The sequence below is a fragment of the Mytilus edulis genome, chromosome 12 (assembly GCF_963676685.1).
Source record: "Mytilus edulis chromosome 12, xbMytEdul2.2, whole genome shotgun sequence".
Classification (NCBI taxonomy): domain Eukaryota; kingdom Metazoa; phylum Mollusca; class Bivalvia; order Mytilida; family Mytilidae; genus Mytilus; species Mytilus edulis.
The window spans coordinates 63,714,775-63,738,086 of record NC_092355.1 but is presented as its reverse complement, the minus strand read 5'-3'; the positions used below and the strand labels follow the sequence as shown (position 1 = coordinate 63,738,086).

The following is a 23,312-nucleotide window of genomic DNA, read 5'->3' as shown; positions in this document are numbered from 1 at the left end:
ATATAGAATACCCGTTCAGGTCTAAACAAAAATCTACTAAGAAAAATATGACAAAAAAATAAATAAATAGAGAATAATGGTGTGTTGAAATAAAAATAATATTGAACGAAAAAAAAACTATATAAATAATAGAAACAAATTATTCAAATCATTACAGAATAAGAAATGAAAGACCCCCATCAAGCCCCTCACAAATAAAATAATATACCCAACGGCAATACTTACAGACTACAACCAACTGACATCGAAAACCGGAAGACATTTTTTTTTTTTTTTTCATTTTTTTTATTATAGGATTTTGCATGATGTCTGTCCGTAAATTATTAGTATCCGTAATAATAGCCGTGAATATTATCTCTTGTATTGGAATATTGTTTACGTGCACACAACATTTTGAAGATTCTAAGAGGACAGCATATAATCTTTCGGAATACATAGCATCTTTAAATGGGTATAACGAGTTAAAAAGGTAAATAAATAACTATATTATACAGTAACGGATTCCTTGGGGAGAGGCTAGAGGACTCTCTTTTTTAATTAATAATAAATTTTGTTTAGCTTGCAGTTGTAAATTATTTATATATTCAGTTTTCAGCAATTGCCTCCCCACTTTTTTTTTCACAAATCCTGGTTCCACCCCTTATATCTGTAGTAGATTAAAAGCGTAAACAAAAATTGTCTTCGTTGGTTTGTTTAAATAACATTTAAATAGGAGCTATCTTCTTACAATCGGCCGTAAGTGCCAGTCATGAAAGAATCAAGCAATTTTGAAAATATGAAGCAAACAATATCCCAGAAAAACTCACTGCCTAACAATCATATTTTTGAGATACCCTCATCCTGGGTAAAAGATGAAATTGAGAATGGAAATGGGGAATGTGCCAAAGAGACAACAACCCGACCATAGATAAAAACAACAGCAGAAGGTCACCAACAGGTCTTCAATGTAGCGAGAAATTCCCGCACCCGGAGGCATCCTTCAGCTGGCCCCTAAACAAAAATATACTAGTTCAGTGATAATGAACGCCATACTAATTTCATAATTAGTACGTTTTTCGTTTTTGAATGTCTGGAAGAATATTTTTGCAAGAGTTAAGTAAATTACGGGGTTAGCTCCCCTTAATTGTTTATTTCTAATGCATTTGTTGTAAAATATCAGAACAGTAAAATGACAAGAATGTTATATTTGTGCAACATTATACAATTTGAACATACATTAATGTTTTCTTGAGTAGGTTTTTCATATTTTCACCACCGTCTGATTCTTAGGCAGAATTTCACTTTTAAATTGACACTGACAAATCATAAACCTTAAAAACGGCACGATAGAAACTATATTCGGACGTTTTTATAACCCCATTATTTAATTAGAGAAGCAATGTAATTTATGCTTTCGTTCACAGAATTTCAGTGAGATTAAAGGATCAAATTTCAGAGGAATGTAACAGAAACACAACACCACTTCCTAATCCTGTTTCTATGTACAAATATGCTAGAACAGTCAACGAAGCTTTAAGTCCAATCAGAGATATAATCTATAAGACAGACGATGTTTTACTAAAAGGTAATTATTTTTAAAACGATGTGGTTATAATATGAAAATCAATGCTTTTCATTCCCGTCCAAACTTTGTAATTGCCAAAATCAGATTATTTTTTATAAATTTTTGCAAGTAGTTTTCAAAAAAGACCCCCCAATAAAGTAGATCCCACTCACCGTTTCATTTTTTGAAAACAAAATCTAAATAAATTGTTTTTGTTTGACATTTGAATGATTAAGTATGGCGATGAGATAACTTTCTATTATATTGACAGTATGTGTTAAATTTGTTTGCTCGGCGAAGTAAATCGGCAGATTTCGCTACCTTATTGTATCAGATTTCAAGAAGTCTTTCTACGTCATAAGAAATCGGCACATCTCGGCAGATTCCTCTACCCTTCAGATTGTTATATATATGCCGAAGTGTGCCGAAGAGCCGTTGCCTGAAAGTTGTTTATTGAAAACTCAAAATTATTAAGTTCAAATCGGTGCTACGGGTTCGTTTTGAACATGCAGAATATTGTGCGATTTTGTTCTTTGGTGAACGGTATCACTGTGAGATCAAACACGTACAAGCAATTTTGCTGACACCTCGTTCATTTTGATGTACATTTTAGTAAATGAAAACACTTTTTGATATTTAGACAGAAAAGACTACAAGTAACCATTCTACAGAATTATTTAGCAAATTTTATATTTGTTACAGAAACAATGATATCATTCATTTCAAATTTACCGACTGGAGCAGACGTAGAAGGTGTTCTACTGTCATTCGTAAGGTTACAAAACACGTACAACGTATCGTCACGTGACATGGCTTGTGGTTACATACTTGGAATTAAAGTGCCAACTTTAACAGGTAACATTACAATTTCTTTTTTTAACAAATGGGTATTGTTTGTATTCTTTCATAATTTGAAATGTTAAGAGTGACAAAGCTATATCTATATTCCAGAGATCTACCAGTATAATCAAAGGGAACTCTTAAAAGAAAGGTTGGCATGCCTTTTTTAATTTATTTGTGTCGTTTGTTTGCTGTCTCGTTGATGCATACCCGAAATCTCACCATGCAACTGACATACCGTTTGATAAATACAACATAAAAAAAAGAACAGGAAATAACTGTCATGTTCCTTATCAAGTAAGTTGGCGTAGCGAATGGGCTTAAAAATGTGCCATATTGTGTTGGGCAGCTGATATCGTAAGACATTACGCGCTATGTTCGTACATGTAAGCGTAACACAACGTCGCGAATATTTCGTAACGTTTAAGGTGGTACCCAACACCTTCACGAAAATTAATTTGGCTCGTTTAATTTTCTTAAAATTTTGACAGAGTATTTACTTTGACCCTTTGACAAAAATATAAAAATTTCCAAAAAATTGAACCAACCATTTTATCAGAAAAATTACACTGGTTATATAGCAGTTTGACAAACACTAATTTTGATCATTGAGAAACTTAATATTCTCATAACAACACAATGTAATTAAAACGTTTAGCTGATTTTACAGAGTTATCTCCCTGTAGTGTTAGGTACCACCTTAAACCAAAAATTCAACTGAAACGTTGTTTCCAAGCAAATGCGACATTCTTGTAAGACTTCGCAAAATCGACGGTGCTTTTTAACTGCTTATTGAAAATTGATGTATTTTAGTTTTTTGAAAAATGAAGAGGCATAACATTTTTAAAAATCATAAAAATCTATCATTATAAGAGCTCTGATCAGCAAACAATTGACGTAAATTTGAGTTGAGTTCGTTTTTACGTCAAAAAATGGCGGTGCGACAACCTTGTAAGCCTTTGAAAAATCGCTTATAAATTACCATATATCATTTTTCAGGATATTTGTCTTAAAATTCATAAAATTAAGCAAATAAACATTGATGTAGTACAAATACTAAACTTTTTCCATTTTAGATAAATGTATTTTGATTCTCAAATCATACCCTTGTAGTATGGAACGCTTTTTTTCTATGACGTCATCATTATTTTTGAAATTATTTTTTTGTTTTTATTTTAAAAAAAACATTATTTTTCAAAATATGTACAATAGCAATGAATATGATATCACAAAATTATATTTTTTTGGACTTGCATCTTGCCAACTGCACCGATTTTCCAATGAGATACGAACATCGCGCGTAACGTCTAATCATTCTTTTGAAAGACAATCATTATCTAAATGACAAAATTAGTTACATTTAAGGAATGACTGTAATATTTTTTCTGTCTATACATAGATAACATAAAAAATTTGGTGCACACTGAATAACGCGCGTAGCGGGTTATTTAACAGTGTGCACCACATTTTTTATGTTATTTCGAATAGACAGAAAAAATATTACAGTCATTTCTTATAATTTAATTCGAAATTCCATTTTAAACCGTAGAAAACCATGAAAAAACCGTTGATGACGTCACGGTCACATGACTAAATTATGTCTATGGGCTCATAACAAAATAACGTCAGCCAATCAGAAAACGCGTTACATCCAAAATTAAATTATTTGTCCTTATTTACAATCAAAATTTAACGTGCGACAGTCAATCTATTTGTGAAAATGAGAGACGAAATTAAAGATACCAAAAAAACTCAAATGACGAAATTTCCTAATGAGGAGCATTCTTTCAACTGATGTGTAATTCTTTTAACTTTAAGTTTTTTTTTCTATTTAACTGTGTTTATCGTTATTTTTTCAGCGTTTGATTGTTTCGACATTGGACTTTTTATGTTTAAAAAAGGATATAATAGATTGGCTATACAATGGTTCTTTACAACATTAACCAAACAACAAGAAATCAAATCTACACAACAGAACATAAAGATATTCCGTTCAATAGTCATTGGCTTAATAGAAAATGCAAAACGACAAGTAAGTGTAAGGATGTTCACTCCTCTGTTTATATTAAAAAAAAACAAGCTTTTAAAAAAGCTTGTATAAGTTGATAGTATATAAATAAAGGAAGTAAAAAAGTATGGGAAAATGAAGGGTCCGTGTGCTTGTTTTTGAGATATATAAGTCATTGATAATTTGGCAGAGAATGATTATCTCTTTCTAGAATGTTCATACATTTTTATCTTTCAACAACTATGAAAAAAGTTCAAGGATGGTATAAGATGTTAAAAAATATTTTTTTAAACAACATATTATAAAATTATGTAAAAAAAGTAAGGGTTAGTGAGACAAATTTTTATTGGCATTTCATGGATAAAACTAGAGGATTCTGAAAATCTGACAAAAGGATAGCCACCTCAGTCTAAGGTCAACTTTGCCTGGGTTAGTAGGAACTTTAGTTCGTCAGTGTGAACAATCACAATTAATCGTACGGCCTCCGACAATGAACAAATCACATGTTGTTTAGAGAGTTATTTATGGTAAATTATGACAAAATGATAATGTGAATTGTATGTTATCGTACGGCTTCCAACACTGAGCAAAACATATCTGTTTAGAAATTTATTCAAAGCACCCGTATGACAAAATTTGAAACAATTTAAATCGTGATAATTATGTTAAAAAGTTTTCGAAATCACCAACCATTAAATCATATGATTATCTTCTTGTACAATTATTATGAAATAATTTGGTATTCAAAAAATCTCCAAATATTTTGAAATCTTCACGTTAGAAGATTATATAAATAATAACTGTTCTTAGTTCATTTTAAATGGTTACATGTATTGGCACCATTTTTGACTGATGTGTACAGTTCAACCGCAGGCACTCGTTTCTATCTATGAGAAAGTCGACTATTTATATGCAGCTGAAGCTTCTATTACGAATGGATAGTTGACCATCCCATTGGTGGACAAGTGTATGGGTGTACCACCCACATGATCATCTGTCTTTTGTTTTTGTTTTTTGTTTTTTGTTGTTTTTTTATTTTCATTAACAGTTCGTTTGATTACAGGAAATTAAAGCAGAAAAGGAAACAAGAATGAGAATTGCATTTACTACACTTCAGAAAGGTAATAACAAAAGACACTTCGGTCCTGGAATGTTTTATCTAAACTTGCTGTTAAATGAATAATAAATCATTTCAATATAATGAAATTAAGGAATGTATCTCCCTCATTCAAAGCTTTGATTCCTTGTCCGTGTTTGGCTTTACTTTTTCTATGCTTTTGTTTGTCAGCTCTACGCTGGTATTGTTATGCTTAATTTTCAAATATATTCTATGAGCATCACTGATTTGTGACATTTATTCTTAAAATGCGCATGTGGTGCATTAAATTTGTTCTGCTAATTCTATTTAATTCAAAAACTGATTAAAAATCTGAAATAATCTAAGTTTGTGATAAACTGGGGTTAGCACATATATAATATTTGGACATTTTCCACCAACAATTTGATATATTCAGCATCATAAACAATAAACATTTCAGTTTGTTCTTTTATAAATAATGAAAAAGTACTTTATATCATAAGAGTATTTGGGTCTGAATGTCATCTATGAGGGGCATACTATGTGGCATATTCATCTATAAATCTATACTGAGTCTAATCTTTTAAAACTCCATGGCATTCCGTATAACACAAATATCCAGCAATGTTCTTCAATAAGAATTTTTAAAATACGTGTAAGTCAAATGAATTTGATAGTATATTAAAATTAAAGGTGAACCGTAAGATTCATTCATATTCTGGTTTTTATTGATAATAAAAAAAATATGTTATGGAAACCACTAAAGTTAACATAACCTAACGAGAGGAGAGAAAATACGCACGACTGATATGCACGCCTCTTTTGGTCGTGTACAGATCTAGAACTGGACTTAAAATTATCTGATTGTGTCAAATGAGACTACTATGAATAAACAAATAAACAAGGTTTTCTTTTTAATGGTGTTAATAGGAATTTCAGTATTTCCTTCCTGAAAATGTAAATCTTAACTTAAAACATAATTATAATCCTTATTTGTTTATGTATAGATGATGACTCAAAATTTAAACAGAATTTGACTGCAGAATTACACGCAATGGTAAAAAACAAAACAATCAAATTTTATGGACCAGAACAGGACAGAAACTTAAAAGTAAACAAGAATTATGAGTTCTTATGCAGGAGACAGGTAAATAAACAATCATTGAGAAAAACACGAATTCAAATTTCATTTATTTACGTCTATGTCTTTTTAAAAATAATATTAGTGCCAATTCATTTTTTGTTGGATTTCATAATCAACTTTGTCTCTACTAAGAGTGGTATAAATATCTTAAACTATTTTGTTTTGGTAGCTTAATTGGTATTTTGCAGCATTACACATAACGATTCATACGCATACCATATCTTCTTATGTCTATAATAAACAGTCACGTGGTATATATCAAAATCTATAGAGATATCGTCTAGTTTATTTTATATATATGGATGTATATTTGTCGCTGTGCGTGAAACATACAACACAAAACAACTAATCAATCATGTAATTTATACATTTCAGATCCTATATTCACAGGGATACTGCAAATATTTATCATATCCCTTCATCGGATTTTACTACCGACCAATCAAAATCGAGATCATCAACAAATCACCAAGAATAATAGTTGTTCATGACATAATCAATGTAGATGTTATAAGTCACTTTACTGCAAAATCTTTTCAAGTAAGTTAATATAAAAAAGAAGATGTTGCATAATTGCCAATTAGACAACTTCACTCAAGAAAATAAATAACACTGACATTAACAACTAATTCACCGTATGATACTATCGCCTTCAACAATGATCACAGCGCATACTGCATGTTCAGTTTTTAAAGGCCCCGAAATGACAAATGTAAAACAATTCAAACAAGAAAACTAACGACTTAATTTATGTTCAAAATATCAAACGAAAAAAAAATATGTTTTACATTGCAACAAACGTTTAGTTAACCACTGAATTACAGGCTCCTGTCTTGGAACATTAAGTACTTACAAAAATGTAGTGGGGTTAAGCATGTGGCGGGGTCAAGTTTCAATAATGATTATAAAAAATGAATAAACAAGTGACTTACTTAAATGAAATACATAATAGAGTGTGATAAAAAGTTAACAGTCGCATAAAATTCTATTATATTGACACCAAGTCGGAGATACACAAGCGAACTAAAAGAATTAGAAAGAAAAATATGTGATTGCTCAAAAACGAGGATCTGTATGCAACTATTGAAGTGAGTTTTTTTCTCATTAGGCGATACACTAGTATAAAAAAAAATGAGGTGTTATGATTCGACAGTTGGCAGAGCTTAAAAGGAGTGGAGTTAAGTATAATTAAAGGCAAATATATAGAAATATATTATACAAATCTGATTTTTTTTATAGCTTTCAAGATCTGAAGTAGTGAATATAAAAAGCAGGACCATTAATGATAGCAATGTCCAATCCGAACACAGGACAAGTTCAACGTAAGTTCATCATATATATAAAAAGATGTGGTATGAGTGCCAATGAGACAAGTCTCCATTCAAGTCACTATTTATAAAAGAAAACCATTATATGTCAAGGTACGGACTTCAACACGGAGCCTAGGCTCACACAGAACAGCAAGCTATTAAGGACCCCATGTACACTTTGCACAATCAGCGTAAACGGGGATGTCGGGTACATACCAATTACACATGCAATAATAATAAAAACAAAAACAAAATATACACAAGTCACATACATGTACTACTACTATCTTCAAAAATATAGAGGTGTTAATACAAAATGTTTAGATATCCATTTAAGATTCAAAATAAACCCGGTGTCTATGAAGTTAACCTCTATGTAACATATGTAGAAAGATGTGAAAATTGAAAAATTTGGTTGAATAGATAGGAATTTTTTAATGGGTTGTCTGATACCTTTAACTTTGAAACTGGAACATTTCGGTTTTTTTTTTTATTCCTGACAGTAAATTTTCGTTTAATTAAAAGAGTGGCGATAGAAACCAAAAGGAACATTCAAACTCATATGTCGAAAATGTACAGAGTTCGTTGGTATAGATTCTTTCAGTTAATAACGTAGTCACCAAATTTTGAATTATTAAAACGCGAATCGTGAAGTGGACCTAAAACAATGTATACAGAACTTTTTTATAACAATTTAAATTAACTCGATATATAGAAACAGGTACCGCGATACTTTACTTGTATAATAAACAAATGATACAAAGAATATGTGCTTGTAGCATGGAGCCTGTCGCATATGGAGCAGGATCTGCTTACCCTTCCGGAGCCCTGAGATCGCCTCAGTTTTTGGTCGGATTGGATTCTTGTTAATCAGTTTTTGTGTTCTATGATGTGTTCTATGTACTATTGTTTGCTTTTTTCTTTTTTTTTTAACGTTGTTTTCATTTTATTTTCGACTTATGAGTTTGAATGTCTTTGCCTCTTTCTTACTATAATTCTTATACAAAAATCCGAGTTTTTTTTTGTTATGACTAAGTTTCTTATCAATTTTATCTTTGAATCAGGTTTAAGTATTTAGATGACACAGATTATCCAGCGGTTGGTAGACTGAATAACTTTCTTGAAAGATTAACTGGATTGAAAATGAACAACAAACAAGCTGACCACTTTCAGGTAAATTTATTAAAAGTAGATTATTATATGTAATTCGCCTGATTGGGTGTCCACCTTTTAGACTAGACTAGGTTTCAGGCAGTCATCTTTCAATGTTGACCGTTCTAAAATAAAAACGAGGGGCATTGTTCAGATAAGCGCCCATGTTGACTTTATTAGGAATTTAACATAATTTTTTAACGATTTGTGCTTTTGTTTCTATTTTCTATTATTGTTGCAAACTATAGAAGATGGGGAACCGCTGTAAATAACAGTTTTATAATACTTAGTATTGTTTTTTTTTATATTTTTTATTTAGATAGTAAACTACGGAATCGGTGGAGAATATAAACCACACTATGATTGGGTTGAAGAGAGATATGTAAGTCAAATCTAACTTGGACAAATGTAAGGGGCTAGCACTTTCTGGTCGGAGACTTTTAATTTTCTGTTGCTAAACTGGCTTATTTATTTTGTGTTGAAATTTTATTTTGTGTTGAAAATTTATTTTGTGTTGAAAATTTATTTTGTACACATTTATTTCCTCCTCTTTGTGCACATTTATTTCCTCCTCAGTTTTTTGGTAGAATATGGATTGTAATGCTGTTTAGTGCAATTGTTTTCTTTAGTTCATACAAGGGTATCAATTTGCGAGATTAGCCTCACTAATATCCCCCCTCCAGAAAATTATATGGTCGTATCCTTAATATCAGTATTGAGTGACACAATTATATAAATACTGCACAGAAAGCGAGGCATTCTTCCTATACGGAATGTCTGATTAAGTGTCCCTGTTTCGAAAAATGTAAAATCACAAAAATACTCCGATGAAAATTCAAAACGGAAAATCCCTAATCAAACGGAAAAATCAAAGGATAAAACACATTAAACGAATGGACAACAACTGTCATATTCCTGACTAGGTAAAGGCATTTTCAAATGTAAAAAAAGGTGGAGAGAACCTGGTTTTATAGCGCCAAACCTCCCACTTGTACGACAGTCGCATCAAATTTATACATATCGTAACAGCACTGCTAAACGAGCGTTTTCTTAATATAGAACTACTTAGATCAATTTTTCTACTCCGGGGCTCTTGGGATTATTTGCGGCATAGCATTTATCTTGCTTTACTGACTAAATAAACTCATCATTAATACCAGGATTGAAACTTTGTATTTGCTCTTTTCGTCTACAACTGAATCATCAGTGACGCTCGAATAAAAAAAGATTTAAAAGGCCAATTACTAGGAAGTTACGAAGTTAAAGAGCATTGACGACTAAAAGTTATTAAAAGTTTTGCCAAATACAGCTATAACGAACTTAAGGTGCCATTGTTATGCCCCACCTACGATAGTAGAGGTGTATTTTGTTTTATTGGTCTTAATTGCTTCCGTTTGTCCGTTCGTTCGTCCGTCTGTCCCGCTTCAGGTTAAAGTTTATGGTCAAGGTAGCTTTTGATGAAGTTTAAGTCCAATAACTTGAAACTTAGTACACATGTTCCTTATGATATATGATCTTTCTAATTTTAATGCCAAAATAAGAGATTTTACCCCATTTATACGGTCCGCTGAACATAGAAAATGATAGTGCGAGTAAGTCCGTGTTCTATGGACACAGTGATTATTGGTACAATACATCGTCAATAGTTTTATGTTTCAAACTCTATATTTTAGGTGAGTTCACGAATGCATACTGGAACAAACAGAATATTGACAGTATTGTTTTATGTACGTATTAGTAGAATCAAATACATATATTACAGCCGACTTCATTGAGTGTGTAGCTAAAGGTAATGTCTTTGGTTAGCTTGCTTGCTAGCAGAACAGTGAAGTCTTTAATAGAGGTTTCAGGATTTGCTACCGTACCAACCGTAGTACGAACTGGGAGCCGTCATTTAACTTTTGGAAATAATTTATGCACTTAATATCAACGTTTATTTTATAAATCATATACAGAACTATTTTGAGAATTTGAAGTTGTAATTTGGTACTTATTTCATGTGGTTTCTTCTTGTATTCATAGTAAACAATATTGTGTGCACTCGATTATGCTTTCAAGCAACCGTCGCAAGTAACCGTTGGTACGAAAGGTTTATAATTAAGAGTTATTCCCCCCTAAAACTTCATAGACAAAAAGTAGCTAAATTACAAAACAAAATTTAAACCTATATAATTTTTGTTCGTAATAACTTCATATCTTAAACGACAATGTTTATACATTTTTTGAGTGTACGACTAAATATGGAAGATAGAGATAAATTAAAAAGGAAAATGATCAACAAAAAAGAGATTTTAGTCATGAATGATATTGCAGTCTTTGGAGTCTCTAGTGACTTTTTATGTCGATAACCTGAAAACAAAGATATAAAGTTACTTTGTATGTCGATAACCTGATAACAAAGATATAATTTCCCTTTGACCAATTATGCATAGAGCTATAACTGATATTGTATTCACTTGGCATCCTTCTTTTTTGGAAAATTATCTATACCCTCGAACTAGAAGTTTTCTTTATAATAACCTCCTCAAATCACGATGATAAATAAATTTTAGAAACATGTCCTAGGAAAGATCGTATTCATGATAGTAACACATATAAACCGGAACAAATAACCTAGAAACATTTACCAACCGATGAAAATGATCCTTAGGCCAGAAATCAGTTGTAAATGGTGCAAAAGACATTGTATAGCAACAAAGTATTTCCCGTAGAACAATACCAAGACGGTTAGAACTTTACATATTTATATTGCATTAGTGCAAATATAGGGTCAAATTGTTGCCGTAATCAGTGAACAAAATACGCTGTGCTGTAAGAATTTTTTCTTGCATTGCTGTACGAAAAAAGGATTAATGAAAGGATATTGGTTAATATTATCTGATTTACTCGTAAATTATATATACTACTCGCAGGCACGTGCAGTACACAAATTTACTCGCAACAATATTTACCAATATTGATGTTATAACAATATAGATGATATAATAATAAACGAACAAGATGAAGTAATACCGTAATGATACATATTTCGACTCAAGAAGTGGTTTTCGTTAGTGTCATAAAATTTATATTCATTCTCTAAAAAGTAATATAAGCATCAATTTGGTTCAGTGATTACATCCACCAAAAAGTTCAGTGACAAAATATGAGGAAAAGATAAATCGATATTTTTACAACGTGTGTTGCGTTTAAGATAAAATGTTATTGCAATGATCGAAAAGATAACTTAATTTATTACAATTCATTTTAATGATCAGAGTCAACACAATTTTGCCATTTTAACGTACTAGTTATAACGACACCAGTAATATATTTTAACAAAAACAAACTGAAAGCCAAATAAACAGTATTTGGAATCTAAAGGTCGAGGCAACTCAGTTCCAGTAAGGACTGTTTGATTTATTCTCTTGTGCACAAAACAAATATTCTAGTATAAAAGCAGTGAAATCTTAATTAAATAAAAGATTATAGTTTTTATCGCTGATTTTCAATTTGATTTCTTTAATTTCTTAATGATGAATACAATAATCTCATGCATTAAATGATGCCTCCAAAACAGCACCAACGGTTGTGTTACGTACCAACCGTACCTGATACGTAGCAAATCGGGAAACATCTAATATGTGAGGTAATCTACCCTCCTTTAATCATATAGTAGCCTTGTTCGTCAGATAACCAATCTATCTGTCTGTAGGACTAGGCTAATTTGAATGGAGGGTAGTATACCTCACCTAATAATGACTTCACGGTTCAGCTAGCAAGCAAGCTAACCAGATATTACCTTTAGCTACACACTCAATGGAATTGGCTGTAATATGTTTGATATCAAATTTAATGTTGATTAGTTTCAATACTCATTTTTACAATCAAATAAGTGTGCCGTTTCTGTCATAGTTATTTTGATTTTACAATTTTTTTTATTTTTTTTTTGTCATCCCATTTTTCTCATTTTTTTCTTCTTTATTTTGTCCGTTATTCAGCAATATGACCTTTTTGTATGACGAAATCTGACCAAAAATATATCTAATATTCAAAATTTTTAAAAAATCAAATATTTCACGAAATGAAAGAACTTGAGAAAAATGCTTCTCTGGCTGTGTCAAAGATGATATAAATTTTTTTAACTTCATGTGAAAAATTTAACCCTGATAACCTCTTTGACTGTGTTGGCTTAAAATGTCATGTTTTGCTTTACTTAACAATCAGCAAAATTTCATATATATATGTATTAAGCTTTAAAGATAATAAAAAATGCTGTTGGAAATATTTATTTAAGTCAATTTGACTTAGATGTACACAATGTATTTATTTCTCATATAAATATATATCAAAGACTATGTTATAAACTCTGTATGTATAAAGTAATTGTACATCTTGTTTCTTCTTCAGCTAAGTGATGTGGAGGTTGGTGGTTCAACAGTCTTTCCACATCTAAATATCGCAGTACCTCCTAAAAAGGTAATTATAGTGAAACCTGTTTAAACCGAACCCCTTCTAGACTTAATATTTTGTTCAGTTTTTGCCGATGTTCGGTTTTAGCAGGTTCACAACGCACATTATTTGATGTGACAATGCTTACGAACATTTGGTTTATAAAGGTTTTCGGTTTAGCCAGGTTTTACTGTATACAGGAACTTGTAGTTATAGCAGATTACTATGATGTCAGAAGTCTTTTTTTCCATGTTATGCAGTCAAAGTTGCCACCATTCCGTTTGTGGGGTGTGATTTTTTTTGTTCCTTCATATGAACAAGCAATTATTTTCGAAGATATTTACGAAAAAGTTACATATAGATTCCACAACTGCAACAAGTATATTTCTCCACTCGAGACAGTTAATTTTTAATATTTAAAGCGCGAGGCTTGCCGAGCTTTTTAAATAATTAAAATTTAACTGTTGAGAGTGGAGAAATATCGTAATACACGAGTTACAGTGGTGGAATCGGTTTCTCTGATGATTTTTATCCTTCCTTTTCAAAGATTATAGGAAAGTTGTGTACTTTTGATGTGATGTCATCAGGCATGGTCGCCTTTTTTCATGACGCCACAATAAGAAAATTTAGAAGAAAACAAGAAAATTAAGCGTCACAATTAAATTTTAAACCAATCATTTGCCGAGAACAGATTTTTCACTAGTGAGTAGAAATATTTTTCTCATCCCGGTCAGGAAATGTGAAAATAGCACAAAAATTAGAGAAATTTCTATTCAACTCAATGTCGTACTCCTCTCAGTCTGATTTTCTTCTAATTTGCAATGGAAAATAATATATGTTTTATACATCTTCCTAATGGAACAAATAATCTGTGCCATCCTTTAACACCAACCAACCCCCGCACACACTTCAAATATACCCATAAAGAAATAAAATATTTTATCATCCATGCAAAATATCATTTATATTTCAATTATTGGTTTTCAGGGTTCTGCTCTATTTTTCACGAACCTAGATGAGACAGGACATGGTGACTCTTTAACATTACATGCTGGATGTCCAGTTTTCTTTGGTTCGAAGTGGATTGCTAATAAATGGGTCCACACTAAGGATCAGGATATGAACTTCTTACAGACCGTTCCTTCGGTGTGGATGTAACGAGTCTCGCTATCACATCTTTTGTTAATTAATTTATTTAATAAAAGTCATTGAATATTTTACGTGGTTAAATTTATGTATTTGTATGCGAGTTTATTGATTGCTGAACAAATGTAATATCTACAAGTGCCCATAGCGTATATTCTGTAATTTACCTGTACCATGCAGGTACCCAAATAACATTTATATTGGAGAGCATCAAAATAAAGAAGAAACTAAACAGAAGAGCACAATTTGTTGATAACTTAACAAAACATGGGATTATGTACCCTTGTGTTGATTCAATGCTAAACATTTGAAATTTTATAGAAAATCCACAGCCTTTATCCTTGTACTCTCATATTTGGCAATTTGATGACTGATAGATAAGGATTATTGCATGCAGTGCTAGCATTGATTTCATTAAAACAAGTTTATTAATGTAGTTTTTGGTTAAAACAAATATAAACATGTACCAAATCAAGTACATCTTTTAGAGTGCGCTCGACTTTAGTGACCAAGCACGAGGTGTTTTGGAATTTACAGGTTGCTTAGAACTTTTTGCAAATATTGAACGCTAGCACATCATAGAAAAGCAAGTGAGTAATCTATGTTTCAAATTTTATAACAAAAATCTCGGTATTAAAGGCTGTGGATTTTTTGTAAAAATATTGGTTTATTTGCCACAAAGTCGTCTTTTTCTATTAAATGCAACGAAACAGTAAATAATAATGCTTTGCATCAAGTTTCCCCTTGGTATATGTACAAAATGGTCTATCTTTATTATTCATTATATCTGTAGTTTTGATACAATTGAAGGTTGAAAAGTTCGTACAAAAATGGCTACAGAAGGGGTCATAAGCCTTACATAGGCATGGAATGACTCTGAAATCTATCGATATAGGAAGAAAGTGTCATTATCTAAGGGTGATACGGGGTGCTTTTTTTCTACCAAAATCCACTTTTATGCAATTTTTGTACGCCCGTCAAACATATATTTTTTTATTTTTTTTTTTTTGGGGGGGGGGGTCACATGTCGCCCCGTATGCCAAAAACTGTTTATGATTATTGCATAATATTCACACACAAGACAACGGGTGTATCATGCGCTCATGGCGCAGCTGTTTATTTCCTTCTGTATACCAAACTCAATTTTGTTACTCCATATATACATGCATTAGGATCCCGACTTAGGACAAGCGAAAAAATGCGGCGGGGTTAAACATGTTTATGCCTCTAGTCAATTAATATAGAATCAAGAAACACACAGTAAAACGCACAGTAAAATTCAGTTTAAAGAAGTCCGAGTCCGATGTCAGAATCTTTTAATATATTTGTTTTCTATTCATGCTTCATTATTATTTACCATTCATAAATTTTATTTTCATTCAAACTTTCACATTTTTTCGAAATAACATTTTTTTTTAAGTGACCTTTAGACCTACTGGGTCAGGTGCTTACATTTTAGCGTTGATGACTTTAGTATATAAAAAAAATCATATACAGACTAGGAACTCCAGGAAGTTATGATTTCATCTGAATTAAAATGATCAAAAACTTTTAGTTGAAAATATTTTTGAAATATTTTTAGAAATGAATAATAATGACGCAATACATTGTAACATTTTTAAATGACAAACTGTAATAAAACTATTTTAGTGTGGAAGGTTTTTTTTCACCGGTTTCCTCAGACACAAGAAAATATAAAAACTTTCACAATGGGTACTAAAACTGATACGATTGTAACTGTTATATTCCTATAAAAAATCAATAAAGAAAGACTGGTTTCCACCGCGGAAGTATCATATTGATATCAATGAATACTTCCATGTTTCGACTAGCACGTTTTCCCTTGTGATTCACCGGAAATACGATATATCATTATCGATTGTAAACACGTTATTTTCATTTTTGATATAGATATTTCTTGAGAATATTTTTCTTTTAAACCATATATTATGAAAACATTTCAATTATATTATCAATATAGCTGAAAGTTTTAATAAACGAACACATACGTTATTTCTATATTTAACAATGTTAATACGAGATATAAATATCATCTTAAAATAGCGAATGACGATTTTAAAGTCCTATTCTGATTGGTCAGATAAAAATAACTACTGTAAAAATATCAATATGCGTCATGGTGATTCCCAGCAGTTTGTATATAAACAAATGCGGGTAGAAGATATTTCATCACCCAACTGAAATTCATGTAAAAAGACGAAGGACCATACCGCTAGACCACCGAGCCAAACCCAAAATGATCAACAACCCACCACGCCACCGTAAGCACCGTCGAGGGTCGTCCAAAGTGATGTGGAATTCCTCGCGCCATCGTTTTTTCGCCAACTCGCCTCACCATTGTGTCTCCCCTAAATGCCGGCCTCAACAAGAAGAGTGGGACATTTTACCGATCCACATCTGTGCATGGGGAAGTGAGCTTCACGGCAGGAAGAAAACAAGATACATTAAAGTTTCAGTTTGAACCATTTAATATGTATATAGGAGAAAATTTCAATGTTCATTTTCATGAAAATTTCAATTTTTGGAAATTCTTAGAAGATAATTCATCAGGCGGACTGATACATTCAGATTTCATTCCAAATAAGAAATTCACAGAAATGATGATTTCAAATTCTGCCAAGCGGATCCGAGACGTGCCAAATGCAGGGGGTAGTTCTGTTATATCAGAAGTGTTATCTTTCGAGTTCCTCAACAAGGCATGCCAGGCTGAATTACTTAAGGTAAATTACTTCTCCTTGAAGTTTAGAAAAATGATAAATTTTAAGTTCTACCAAAATATATATTTTCATGATATATACTCACATTAGTTAATTTACTCCATAAAAATGTTTTTAGTTTCATAAACAACATCCCCCTAATTTAATTTCAAAAAAATATACTGAAACCTTTTCCCAATGTTCACAGTCATAATTATACTCTGTATGACTTAAAAATAAGTAAAATTAATGGAATTTAATACTTTTGTTTTTTATACGACCGCAAAATTTGAAAAATTTTTCGTCGTATATTGCTATCACGTTGGCGTCGGCGTCGGCGTCGTCGTCGTCGTCGTCGTCGTCGTCCGGCGTCCGAATACTTTTAGTTTTCGCACTCTAACTTTAGTAAAAGTGAATGGAAATCTATGAAATTTTAACACAAGGTTTATGACCACAAAAGGAAGGTTGGTATTGATTTTGGGAGTTTTGGTCCCAACATTTTAGGAATTAGGGGCCAAAAAGGGCCCAAATAAGCATTTTCTTGGTTTTCGCACTATAACTTTAGTTTAAGTTAATAGAAATCTATGAAATTTTGACACAAGGTTTATGACCACAAAAGAACGGTTGGGATTGATTTTGGGAGTTTAGGTTTCAACAGTTTAGGAATTAGGGGCCAAAAAAGGGCCCAAATAAGCATTATTCTTGGTTTTCGCACAATAACTTTAGTTTAAGTAAATAGAAATCAATGAAATTTAAACACAATGTTAATGACTACAAAAGGAAGGTTGGTATTGATTTTGGGAGTTTAGGTCCCAACAGTTTAGGAATTAGGGGCCAAAAAGGGACCCAAATAAGCATTTTTCTTGGTTTTCGCACCATAACGTTAGTATAAGTAAATAGAAATCTATGAAATTTAAACACAAGGTTTATGACCATAAAAGGAAGGTTGGTATTGAATAATTGGGGTTCTTTGATATGCCGAATCTAACTGTCATGACTGTGTATGTAGATTCTTAACTTTTGGTCCCGTTTTCAAATTGGTCTACATTAAGGTCCAAAGGGTCCAAAATTAAACTTAGTTTGGTTTTGACAAAAAATGAATCAGTTAGGTTCTTTGATATGCTGAATCTAAAAATGTACTTAGATTCTTGATTATTGGCCCAGTTTTCAAGTTGGTCCAAATCGGGGTCCAAAATTAAACTTTGTTTGATTTCATCAAAAACTGAATAAATGGGGTTCTTTGATATACCAAATCTAACTGTGTATGTAGATTCTTCATTTTTGGTCCTGTTTTCAAATTGGTCTACACTAAAGTCCAAAGGGTCCAAAATTAAACTTAGTCTGATTTCAACAAAAATTGAAATCTTGGGGTTCTTTGATATGCTGAATCCAAAAATGTACTTAGATTTTTTATTATGGGCCCAGTTTTCAAGTTGGTCCAAATCAGGATCTAAAATTATTATATTAAGTATTGTGCAATAGCAAGTCTTTTCAATTGCACAGTATTGCGCAATGGCAAGAAATATCTAATTGCACAATATTGTGAAATAGCAAAATTTTTTTTAATTAGAGTTATCTTTCTTTGTCCAGAATAGTAAGCAAGAAATATCTAATTGCAAAATATTGTGCAATAGCAAGATTTTTTTTTAATTGGAGTTATCTTTCTTTGTCCAGAATCAACTTAAATCTTTGTTATATACAATATACAATGTATATTCACTTTTTACTACCAACTGATAAATTATAATAAATAACATTCAGTGATAACAAGCAGTTTTTTTTACATCTTAATATTTTATGATGTATTTAAATGAGTAGTTATTGTTGCAAACTCCATTAGAAATTTTAATTGAGATTAGTTTTGGAATAAGGGAAAGGGGGATGTGATTAAAAAAATTGGGTTCAATTTTTCTCATTTGAAATTTCATAAATAAAAAAGAAAATTTCTTCAAACATTTTTATGCCCCACCTACGATAGTAGAGGGGCATTATGTTTTCTGGTCTGTGCGTCCGTTCGTTCGTCCGTCCGTCTGTCCCGCATCAGGTTAAAGTTTTTGGTCAAGGTAGTTTTTGATGAAGTTTAAGTCCAATCGACTTCAAACTTAGTACACATGTCCCCTATGATATGATCTTTCTAATTTTAATGCCAAATTAGAGTTTTTACCCCAATTTCACGAGAGGATTGATATTCAACAGCATAGTGAATTGCTCTAAGAGAAAACAAAAATTTTAAGTTCATTAGAACACATTCATTCTGTGTCAGAAACCTATGCTGTGTCAACTATTTAATCACAATCCAAATTTAGAGCTGAATCCACGCTTGAATGTTGTGTCCATACTTGCCCCAACCGTTCAGGGTTCAACCTCTGCGGTCGTATAAAGCTACGCCCTGCGGAGCATCTGGTTTCATGTGTTGTCAAGATTCATTAAATTATGACCAAATAAAAATCCAACAAGTTCACACGCAGCTAAAAGAATAATGACTCAATCGAAACCGACATAAATAAATAAAGAATAGAAAAAAATCCCAGTACCCTTGACATTTTAAGATAATAAGACTTTTTGTACTTTTTACAGACCGAGATGGAAGTTAGTTATTTTCCAGAAGGAGGTTCAATAACTGACTACGTATGTAAAATTTTCGACAGGAAAGTGGGCGTGTCCGTAACCAGGGCAATGAAGTACAGAGGGCAATACACAGAAGAAGACGCCCACCATTTATTGACTAAAAAACTAAAAGGTAAGAAAGACTAGAAAGTTTGTAGAAATATAAAAACTTTCAATTGACTTACTTGAATTTTGCCGCAACCTTAAGATTTCCATTACTTCCGTACGGTTAGTGCCGGTTTCAGGATATCGATACAATACTAGCACGGTACTGACATTAAGAAATATCTTGAATAAAAAAGATAGTAAAAGATAATATATTGTAAATTATAGGATTCCAAAAAAATTATTAAATAATCCGTTTAACAACTGAATTATGGTAAGACCGTTATGGATTGAGGTGATGGATTGCATCAAACGTAAAATGGTTTAACTGATATCTATATCATTGTCATTCATTCTTTAACTGTACTGTAACAAATCACCGCCTTTAACAAATGTTTTACGGTCTTTTCAATATTTTTTATCATTTTATTTCAGGAGTAATTCAGTCAAGTAAAAACTCTATGGAGAAATGGAGCAAACAGATTCTGCACGTCTGGGTACCAAACAAACACACCGCTAACACTATTACCAAGGTCTACAACCAACTGTCTGCTAATATCCGCTCTAACACTATCGTCATGGTGACAAGATCATCTTGCTCTTCATACATTTATACAAATGGATGAACATCAGAACGAGCTACAAAGAAGTGTAAAAGTCAACAAAATAAATTGCGTTTATCACAAGATAGCTCTCTGTGGCATGTTTAAATTGAGTAAGTCACTGAATCTCAGAAACAAAGAAGAGCAAATCTTGGGATGTTGCATTAAGAACCGAGTCATTCCAACCACCGAGTCATTTGCCGAGCAATCCAACCACCGGGACATTCGAGTCATTCCATTAACGAGCAATCCAACCAATGAGTCATTCGGTCACCGATCAATCCAACCAATGAGTCATTCGACCACCGAGAAATCCAACCAATGAGTCATTCGACCACCGAGCAATCCAACCAATGACTCATTCGATAACCGAGCAACCCAACCAATGAGTCATTCGATCACCGAGCAATCCAACCAATGAGTCATTCGATAACCGAGCAACCCAACCAATGAGTCATTTGATTGCCGAGCAATTCAACCATCAAGTCATTTGATCGCAAAGCATTTTCACCACCGAGTCCTTTAATCACGGAGTAATCAAATCACCGAGCCATTAAAAAACCGAGTCATTCAACCACCGAGTCATTCGACCATCGAGTGTCAACCACTGAGTGATTCGATCACTGAACCATCCAACCACCAAGCTATTCAACCACACAGTCATTCGACTTTCGATAAGATGTTGAATTTGAAAAAAAAAATGTCATCAAGAAATATTACTTGGTCACATAAACTAATTCTAAGTTATAATATTGAAGAAAATTACTTGATGTGTATCATTGTAAAAGTTATTTATTGATAATAAAAGATCATTTTTGGAAATATAATACACTAGACTCAATCTGAAAGAGACTTTACACAGTAAAACAATAAGAACAAACAAACAAACAAAACAAAGATTCCTTCATTTCCACATTTTTACTCAGTCTTAAATACATGGTTGGTCAAAGAATACAACACGGATGAGAGAGAGCATGTAAAATACTCAGCGAAAAGTTGCTTGAAAAATTAAATGATCATTTTAAATTAAGTGTTAACTGTGTCCATTTTACATTTTGGATATTTCATTTATACCGACCTAACCCGAAGTATAGCCAGGTGCGGATCAAGAAATGGGGGGGGGGGGGGGTCCGGCGGTTGGAACCCACCTTTTTTTAACGATCAATGTATTTTAATGGGGAAATGAAGTTGAACGCCCCCCCCCCCCCTTTTTTTTTGTCTTGGGTTAGGAAACCCCCTTTTTTAAAATGGCTGGATCCACCCTTGATAGCTGTTGATAAATATTTGCTGGTTTTCTGTTCTTTATCTGTTTCGGTCTAACAGATTTAACAAAGGTAGGTCGGTCCCCTCCGTAACATATCCAGTATACCTTCGGAATATCAAATATTGTCAAGAATTTCAATAACGCCCGGATACCAGTCTATAACAAAGGTGATTAAGATACCTGTTTAGTACCAGGGAAAGAACATACCTAGCATATCAAAAAGATCTTTTCAACATTGTTTTAATGTAAAGGAAAAACATACCAATAAAAACCCATTACCCAGAAACTTAAAATTTATAAAAAAAAAAAAAAAAAAAAAGGGAGCTCACATCAATAGATATATGAAAACAATTTCCCAAAGTTTAATGCAAATTGGTTAAAGAGTTTTTGAGTTAATGTCCGACATGTTGACAACAGACGGACAACAGTATACCATAATACGTTCCGTAAACGAGCGTATAAAAAAATATTATAATATATTGAGTAGTAATTTAAACACATTCTAGATACATAAATTAATACTAAAAACCAGAGACATATAATACATATTGTATTATATGTCTCTGTAAAAACATAGTCATAGAAACTGGAATGCATTACAGATTTATATCCGTAATAATAAATACTGATTTGTCAAAGACCGAATTATTTTAATATTTCATTTACTGTTATCTGTTTTTGTCCATTTTAATTCCTTGTTATCTGTTTTTGTCCATTTTAATTCCTTGTTATCTGTTATGAGCCAAATCAATTTGCTGTTATGCTGTTATTGGGACCCCCCTTGCCCCCCTCACTAATGACTGAGCAACATGAACCCCACCAAAATCTGGAGGTAATATTCCGGAAGTGTAAGTTTTCACATATAAGTAAAAACGCTACAAAATGTCACCTGAAAGTCTGAAGTAAATGCTCCTCAGAGGAAAAAATCATTTCATTTCTATGCTCATGTCAATTAAACCTTGAGGTCATAATTCGTATAATAATATGCCTTTTTGTGTGGTAAGGGTGTTATATTGGATTTTCAATCTCTGTCACTCCTACATTAACAATACGGATGAATACGCCTTTCTGGAAAAAAGGTTAATTTGTTATATTTGCCACTGGATGTTAAGCAAAGTTAACAATCAGTCATTGAAATGTCAAAATGATCACCAAATATAATTATCGTACGTTGTAAGTAAATGTTTATTTTGGACACGTTTTTATATAGATTAGATATAGATTAGACCGTTGGTTTTCCCGTTTGAATGCCGGGTTTTACACTAGTAATTTTGGGGTTCTTCATAGCTTGCTGTTCGGTGTGAGCCAATCAGAGCTCCGTCTTGATGGCCGTACCTTGACCTATAAAATCTATAATGGTTTACT

At 32.2% G+C, this 23,312-nt stretch overlaps 2 protein-coding genes across 4 annotated transcripts; both read left to right on the top strand.

Moving 5' to 3' along the window:
• Positions 1-305: 305 nt before the first annotated feature.
• Positions 306-14,715, top strand: LOC139497758 (prolyl 4-hydroxylase subunit alpha-1-like). Its single transcript, XM_071285994.1, has 13 exons — positions 306-469; positions 1,404-1,564; positions 2,246-2,398; positions 4,243-4,415; positions 5,455-5,512; positions 6,477-6,616; positions 6,989-7,153; positions 7,853-7,935; positions 8,988-9,096; positions 9,395-9,457; positions 10,749-10,802; positions 13,465-13,533; positions 14,494-14,715. Exons 1-13 carry the CDS (start codon positions 306-308, stop codon positions 14,662-14,664), a joined length of 1,563 nt encoding a protein of 520 aa, XP_071142095.1. The 3' UTR covers positions 14,665-14,715.
• A 2,064-nt stretch (positions 14,716-16,779) lies between these two features.
• LOC139498891 (AAC-rich mRNA clone AAC4 protein-like) lies at positions 16,780-21,505 on the top strand. 3 transcript variants are annotated; one of them, XR_011658039.1, is made up of 5 exons: positions 16,805-17,393; positions 19,947-20,109; positions 20,517-21,024; positions 21,202-21,282; positions 21,328-21,505. XR_011658039.1 is itself a non-coding variant. In XM_071287480.1 (3 exons), exons 1-3 carry the CDS (start codon positions 17,145-17,147, stop codon positions 20,705-20,707), a joined length of 603 nt encoding a protein of 200 aa, XP_071143581.1. In that variant the 5' UTR covers positions 16,780-17,144; the 3' UTR covers positions 20,708-21,505. The 3 variants fall into 3 exon arrangements, 1 of the variants encoding a protein (XP_071143581.1); XR_011658038.1 differs by having other exon boundaries at positions 16,842-17,393; positions 20,517-21,104; positions 21,218-21,505; XM_071287480.1 differs by having other exon boundaries at positions 16,780-17,393; positions 20,517-21,505.
• Positions 21,506-23,312: the final 1,807 nt, after the last annotated feature.

Bases quoted from the DNA above. Each gene is read 5' to 3' on its own strand.
- LOC139497758 (XM_071285994.1), top strand. From the start codon at position 306: ATGTCTGTCCGTAAATTATTAGTATCCGTAATAATAGCCGTGAATATT. The intron at 4,416-5,454 runs GTAAGTGTAAGG...GTTTGATTACAG, and splicing joins TAGAAAATGCAAAACGACAA to GAAATTAAAGCAGAAAAGGA. The intron at 9,458-10,748 runs GTAAGTCAAATC...TCTATATTTTAG, and splicing joins ATTGGGTTGAAGAGAGATAT to GTGAGTTCACGAATGCATAC.
- LOC139498891 (XM_071287480.1), top strand. From the start codon at position 17,145: ATGTATATAGGAGAAAATTTCAATGTTCATTTTCATGAAAATTTCAAT. The intron at 17,394-19,946 runs GTAAATTACTTC...TACTTTTTACAG, and splicing joins GCCAGGCTGAATTACTTAAG to ACCGAGATGGAAGTTAGTTA. The intron at 20,110-20,516 runs GTAAGAAAGACT...ATTTTATTTCAG, and splicing joins ATTGACTAAAAAACTAAAAG to GAGTAATTCAGTCAAGTAAA.